Source organism: Lactuca sativa, chromosome 4 (genome assembly GCF_002870075.4).
Source record: "Lactuca sativa cultivar Salinas chromosome 4, Lsat_Salinas_v11, whole genome shotgun sequence".
Lineage (NCBI taxonomy): Eukaryota > Viridiplantae > Streptophyta > Magnoliopsida > Asterales > Asteraceae > Lactuca > Lactuca sativa.
The window spans coordinates 315,258,471-315,265,385 of record NC_056626.2 but is presented as its reverse complement, the minus strand read 5'-3'; the positions used below and the strand labels follow the sequence as shown (position 1 = coordinate 315,265,385).

Here is a 6,915-nt window from a genome sequence, read left to right as displayed (position 1 = left end):
TTTGTGATACCAATTACGTGATGCCTGCCGGAGACCATAAGGAGATTTTCGCAACCGACATACTCTAGTATCACCTTCTTTGCTAAAACCTTGAGGTATCTTCATGTACACCTCCTCATCCAAATCTCCATGCAGAAACGCATTGTTGACATGAAGTTGATGCATGATCTAGTCTCTCTTTACAACCACAACAAGTAAGGTTCAGACAGTAACAAGTTTCGCCACCAGAGCAAAAGTGTCATGAAAGTCTACCCCCTCCAACTGAGTGAAGCCTTTTGCAACAAGCTGTGCCTTGTACCTCTCAATTTCGCCATTTGGTTGGTATTTAATCTTATAGACCCATTTGGAGTCTATAGCACACTTTCCTTTTGGCAACTCCTCAAGTGACCAAGTTCCATTTTCTTCAAGAGCATTTATTTCTTTTTGCATTGCTTCTCTACACTTAACATCCTGCACAGCTTGATTAAAATGTTTCGGCTCATGGTTTGAGCTAACTGAAGTTAAAAAAAGCTTTGTGCGAATGGCTAAACCGATCATAAGACAAAAAATTAACCATAGGATGTACCGTTGAAGGTTGTTGATTGGTGGTGGGTGATGCATGGTCTACCAAAGATGGCAAGTCCACAATGAAGTCATCGAGATATTTGGGTCCAGACCTGCTTCTTTTATCTCTCTGTTCTTCAGTGGGTTGCATTTGATCAGTTGTGTCTTCTGTAACATGATCTGCTGGATCTTCAGACAAGTTTAGATCAATGGTGGTCTCGTCTCATCACATGTACCCAGGTCTAATTCGGGTTCGCTCAGTAAACCTTGATCAGCCTCCCTTCGTGTCAGTTCATCACTTTCTTCGACAGTGTTGCCTAGAAAATCATCGAGCCTTGCTTCGCTATTATTCCTTTCTATATTATCAGTGAAAGGAAAAACATTTTCCACAAACTTGATGTCTCTAGAGACAATGATCTTTTTATCGGTAAGGTCAAATATTCGATATCCTTTCTTTCCTTGTGGATATCCAATGAACATGGTCTCCCCCTCACTTCAAACTTATCTCCCTTGGTTTCCATGTTTCTTGCATAAACTAAGCATCAGAAGACTTTCATGTGGTCATAGTTAGGTTTTTGTCCAAAACAGGACTTCATATGGGGTCTTATTTTTAATGACCTTTGAGGGTAATCTATTGATAATGTACATGGTTGTGAGAACACACTCTCCCCAAAACTTGATTGGCACATTGGCCTCAAACTTCAACGCTCTTGCGATCTCAAGAATGTGTCTATGTATTCGCTCCACAACCCCGTTTTGCTATGGGGTATATGGGCATGTGGTTTCCAATATGATTCCTTCCTTAGCATAAAAATCTCTCATGGAGCCTGATATGAATTCACATCATTATCTGCTCTTATTCACTTGGTTTGTTTTTCAAATTCCATTTTCAGCATGTTGTGAAAGTCAATTAAATAGCTGCTTGCTTCATTCTTGTATTTAAGAAGATAAACTCAAATAGCCCTACTGAAATCATCTACGATGGTAAGGAAATAAGAAGCACTGGAAATCGAAGGAGTATGATACTTGCCCCAAACATCAACATGTAACAAATCAAAACAACTATTTGTTTTTATTGAACTAAGAGTAAATGGAAGCCTAGTATGTTTAGCTTTACACATGAATCACAAACTCTTTCTTTTAATTTCCTAGAATGATTCTCCAAAAAATCGACTTGGCTCAACTTTGATTCGGAGGCATGACCCAACCTCTTATGCCACAGCTCAACATCAACAGTTGTCATCATAACACTCTTCTTTTCTGCTGCCAAGCCCATTCGGTAGAGACCACCTTTGCACTCACCCGCGCCAGTCAATTTCTTCGAGTGTAAGTCCTGCATGTAGCACAAATCAGGAAGAAAAGTTATGGCACATTGTAAATCTCTAGTCAGTCGACTGACTGATAATAAATTGCAATTGAATTGTGGAATATGCAAGACTCCTTCAATTTTGATTCCATTCTGTAAAGTGCAATTTCCTTTTCCATCAACGAAAACAAGATCTCCATTGGGTATTGTAACTGATGGTTCCAATGGGTTTCTCGTGTTGTTTTCTAGCAAATATTGTTTATATGTTATATGTTCAGTAGCACCAGAGTCAACGACCCAAGAGTCAACGACCTTGACCATACCAGCCATGTTTACTGTGGGTATGGTGTTGTTGTTTCACCCATCTTTAGAGAAATGTTTGATCAGGTTCTGGTATTGCTCATTCGATAGACCTGGAATAGGACTAGTTCCTGAATCAACGAATGCTGCCTTTGTTTTATTCTTTTCCTGTTTCGCCTTATTCGGCCACCAATCGGGATACCCAATTCTTTTGAAACATCCGTCTCTGTTGTGACCATTCTTACCACAGTGGTTGCAGTGCTCTACCTCTTCTCCTGTGACCTTCTTAATGTCTTTTGATGCAGACTTCTTCCTTTGTTGGCTGAAATTTGCAGTAATTTCTTTCTTTCCTGGAGTGTAGGTCTAAAGTGCTGCAGCCTCTGTTCTTGTCTTCTTAGATACCGAAACTGCCCTTTGCTGTTCGTCATGGCAAGAATTTGTGTCTTGATTGTAGAGTATTCACTGTCAAGGCCCATGAGGAATTCATAGAGCTTTTCTTTTTCTTTGAACTCATTAAGCCTTTTGCCAATATCACAGGTACAATTGGAGCATGAACAGCGTGGAAGAGGTGATATGGTCTGGATCTTGTCCCACAGTCCCCGTAGCTTGGTGTAATAAGCTGAAACCGATGTTCCTTCTTGTCTCGTGATGGTGAGTGACTGTTTCAACTCATATGCTCTTGGAGCACTTTCTTTTCCAAACCTCTCCTCTAGATCATCCCAGATCTCCTTCGATGTGTATGCATATTTGACGCTTGTTCTGATATCCTTTTCCATGGCTGTAGTTATCCATCCCTTGATCATCGCATCTGCACGCATCCAAGGCATGTATACGGCTGAATCTTCTCCTGGTTTCTTAATTGACCCAGTTATGAACCCAACCTTGTTCTTGGCGAAAAGAAAGTTCTTCATCTCCTGGCCCAGTCATTATAGTTGCTATCGGTTAGGATGTCGTTAACGTGCATCTGCCTGGGGTACTCTGACGCATGGATGTAGTAGGGAGAATTAGAATTGAGGGGAGTCCCATCAGGTTCCTTCAAGGATTCTGGTTTCTCACCGGTCATCTCCGGTTAGGTTCGTCGCAAGCCTGTGAATCCTGCTTTGATACCATGGAAATTTCAGTGGATTAAAAGGTTTTCGTCTATTCAACTATCAAAATGGTTTAAATACAAGGAGTTCTTGATTAACAAGAAAACAAAGATAACGACAAGCTAATGGATAATAACCAAATAATCTAACGAATAAATCAGATATTCCAGGAGAGGATAACTCTCTGTTTTTCAATTCCTTTAATATTATGATTCACTTTGTTGTTTTTAAAATTTTTGGTTTCTTCTTCCAGGTTTCTCATTTCATCAAATTCAACAGAAGGGAAAAATAATACGACTTCTCTGTTTTCTCTTTCCTTCCTTTCCAATTTCTCAAGGTATGGTTTTTTCTACTTTTCCTTTACTGATTTTTTATTTCTATTTGATTTCTTCCTACTATCGCCTCCAAATTTTTTCCTTCTTAAAAACCTTGGATTTTCAAATGGTGTTTGTTGAAGATGATCTGTTTGGGCTGGCGTATCGGAAATGTTTACCAACTAAAGTGGGGTTTCCCTCTCCTCTCCGCTCCAATAACCTCATCTCTCTGCCCTGGAATCGAACCCTGATTACAGAAATGTCAACATGTGTGATTGCGTCTTTTGTTTTTTAACCCTTCTGTTATGTTTATTTATGAATGTTGTAATTTTTTTCTGCTGATTTGCCTTCTTATTTAGGGCTTATCGTCCCATTTCTGACAAGCTTCTTTTGCTGGTAATGAAAAAATATCTTTTTTTACTGTTAAAAGTTGGTTTAGTGGAGAAACGGGAACGAAAGTGCTTTTGTATTTTTTTTCTACTGCTTTGCCTTTCCAAGCCTTTCCATTTTGGGCTCATCATGCAATTGTTAACAAGCTTCTTCTACAGGTAATGAAAAAAACTCTATTTTTCCCTGTTAAAAGATCATTGAAATTTAGTGGAGAAATGGGAACAAAAGTGGTTTCTATTCTGTCAAATGAAATGCTCACTTGACGTGGTGTTTGGGATCGGTTTATTTGGTCATGAGTACTACACAGTTATAACATAGGTAAACTCCACATTTTAGCATTAAATTAAAACTATAACTCACACATTTATGATTTTTTTCTTTCTTCTACTACAATTTTGTTCCTGCAATGGCAGAAAATGGAACTGGTGCTGATTGAAGATATAAAAATCAAACTTTATGTATGTATATGGTCATTGAGTTTTGTTTCTCTCTCTTTTGAGATTATGTTTAATTACATTTTTACGATGGTTTGAGGTATTTTGGATTTTAATTGATATGGTTTTGGTGTTGTTTTGGTTTTGATTTATAGAGGAGTTGGAAATATGGATCTGGTGGATTTGGAAAATGCAAAGACACGCGATGAAAAGAAGAATATCGAGTATATTTAAAGTAGACTCAATTTCAGACTTCGTTCAAATAAGTAATGACCATATTAACCTTTTAGAATAAATATCATATTTCATATATAACTAGATTTATAAGTTTATGTTTCTATAATAAGTTCTACCTTTCTTTGATGTCTTTAGGACTATATTTGAAGTGCATATTGATGGGTTTGAGGAAAAGCCATGGAGACTTCAAGATATTGATTTATCATACTTTTCCAACTTTGGTATGAATATGGAACGCTGGAAGGACAAGTCCTAAAAACATTATTACTTTTATTTGGAAATTTTTGTTTGTATTTTCAAGAAAGAATAAGGTTCGTATAATTGGAATAGCCATCAATAGAAAAAGATGAGCTTTATGCATTACGTATTAATCAAACGAGATAAAACAATATAATTCAGGATAGTAGCAAAAGATCCGTGAGTTTGTTGTATTCCTATAATAGCATAGTACTTATAGCTTTTAACCATAATAAGAACCTACTTTATAGGTATGAATTTGTTTGTATTTGTCACACCTCCAAACCGGAACGGCAGAAACGTTCGGGGGTAGAGGACATCATGTTTAGTATCACAACACATGCATCATAGTAATCAAAGTAACAAACGACCATTGCATTCATATGACAGTGTTTACAATGTATGTGATTCACAAAAGTTAGACTCCAAAAGTAAATAACAAAACAAGACATAAAGCTACTATACTCCATCTTCTGAACGCCAATACGCGTACCTGCCTACTAGTTTCCTGAGAATACAAGTTATTTCGAAAGAGTAGATCAGCATTTAAGCTGGTGAGTTCATAAGTATTTAAGTGATGAAAAGTAAGTTGTAAGTTCTTTTTAGAAAAGTCCGTCTGTTCCTACAGAAAATCCTATATTTTCTGATATGATGAATGAAAGTAAAAATGACTCTACAATTTCTTCTATAAGTACTAAATGGATATAAGTTATATACAATTTAGAGTAACCAGACAATCGATTGTGTGAATCTTCCCTAAGCCTACAACCAAACAAGGAACAGGAAATGAAGCGGAAAGCACACATTCCATTGTTTGTTAGATCTTCACTGTATATAACCCTGACGTATTCATTTGGTACTTACGGAGTAAACTGTCATAGTTCTTTATATTTGATGAAACCATTCATTAAGAAAATCATATTCATATATTTCCTTTAGTAAAAATGGTAACCACAATAGTTCCTTCTATAATCACTTAGTTTATACTATATATATATATATATATATATATATATATATATATATATATATATATATATATATATATATATCTAACATCGAACGGAAGTTAAATGGGTGAATCTGCCTTAAGCCCACAACCAAACAAGGAACAGGAAGTAAGGCGGAAAGCACACATCCAACTGCTTATTGGATATTGATTATATATAACTCTGTTGTATAAACTAAGGTATTATAGAATTAATCACTAAGGTACTTTAAGTTATACTGGTTTAATAAAATGAATTAAACCCTTCTACTGATAAGTTTCTAGTTTAGTCTACTAAATGTTCTATCTGAAAAGTATGTTTTTGTACGAGAAAATGGTATATTGAATTTGTATTCTATGACCTGACCCGTACCTGGTACTCCTTATGATTACTTGGTGTATACGGAATATATATATATATATATATATATATATATATATATATATATATATATATATAGCTAAGATCGAATAGATAGTAGACTGGGTGAATCTGCTCTAAGCACACAACCAAACAAGGAATAAGAAATGAAGCAGAAAACACACATTCTACTGTCTACCGGACCCAATTAATATATATCCTTGATGTATCTACCGATGAATCATAAAGTTAGCATTATAGGCCCCCTTCTAACTAAATGTATTAAGACTCGACTGTTCTGCTTGTCTTTTGTAATGATGTAAGTTTTTCCCAAATTTAAGATTATCTTTACTAGAAAATAGTTTGCATTACCTTTTATGTGAGAACATCACTATATGAATGTAATGGGAAAATGAAAGTATTTAATAATATTGTATAAAGTAATTACTGAAACACTAACTACCTTAAAACCAGTTTTTTAATTAAGGTTAAGATGTAATGAGGTTATAACCATACTGATCAACAAGTGTTTAACACGACGACCTGCTGGCGTCGAAACTGATGTGACATTTGTCACCCCTTGGCCTGTCGGCCAAACTGTTGCGAACAGTCGGGATGCGGGCTTGTTAGTCCCGTATAGATCTATACACACAATGTCCGTTCTCCTTCCAGGAGACTCTGGTTACAAAACGCGACCTAACAAGTATATTGCTAAGT

The 6,915-nt window shown here is 36.2% G+C and overlaps 1 protein-coding gene across 1 annotated transcript; it reads right to left on the bottom strand.

Annotated features, from left to right (window-relative positions):
- Positions 1-2,206: 2,206 nt before the first annotated feature.
- LOC111913720 (uncharacterized) lies at positions 2,207-3,060 on the bottom strand. Its single transcript, XM_023909428.1, has 2 exons — positions 2,552-3,060; positions 2,207-2,471 (listed from the first exon to the last, which is right to left on the bottom strand). Exons 1-2 carry the CDS (start codon positions 3,058-3,060, stop codon positions 2,207-2,209), a joined length of 774 nt encoding a protein of 257 aa, XP_023765196.1.
- Between the last annotated feature and the right edge of the window lie 3,855 nt (positions 3,061-6,915).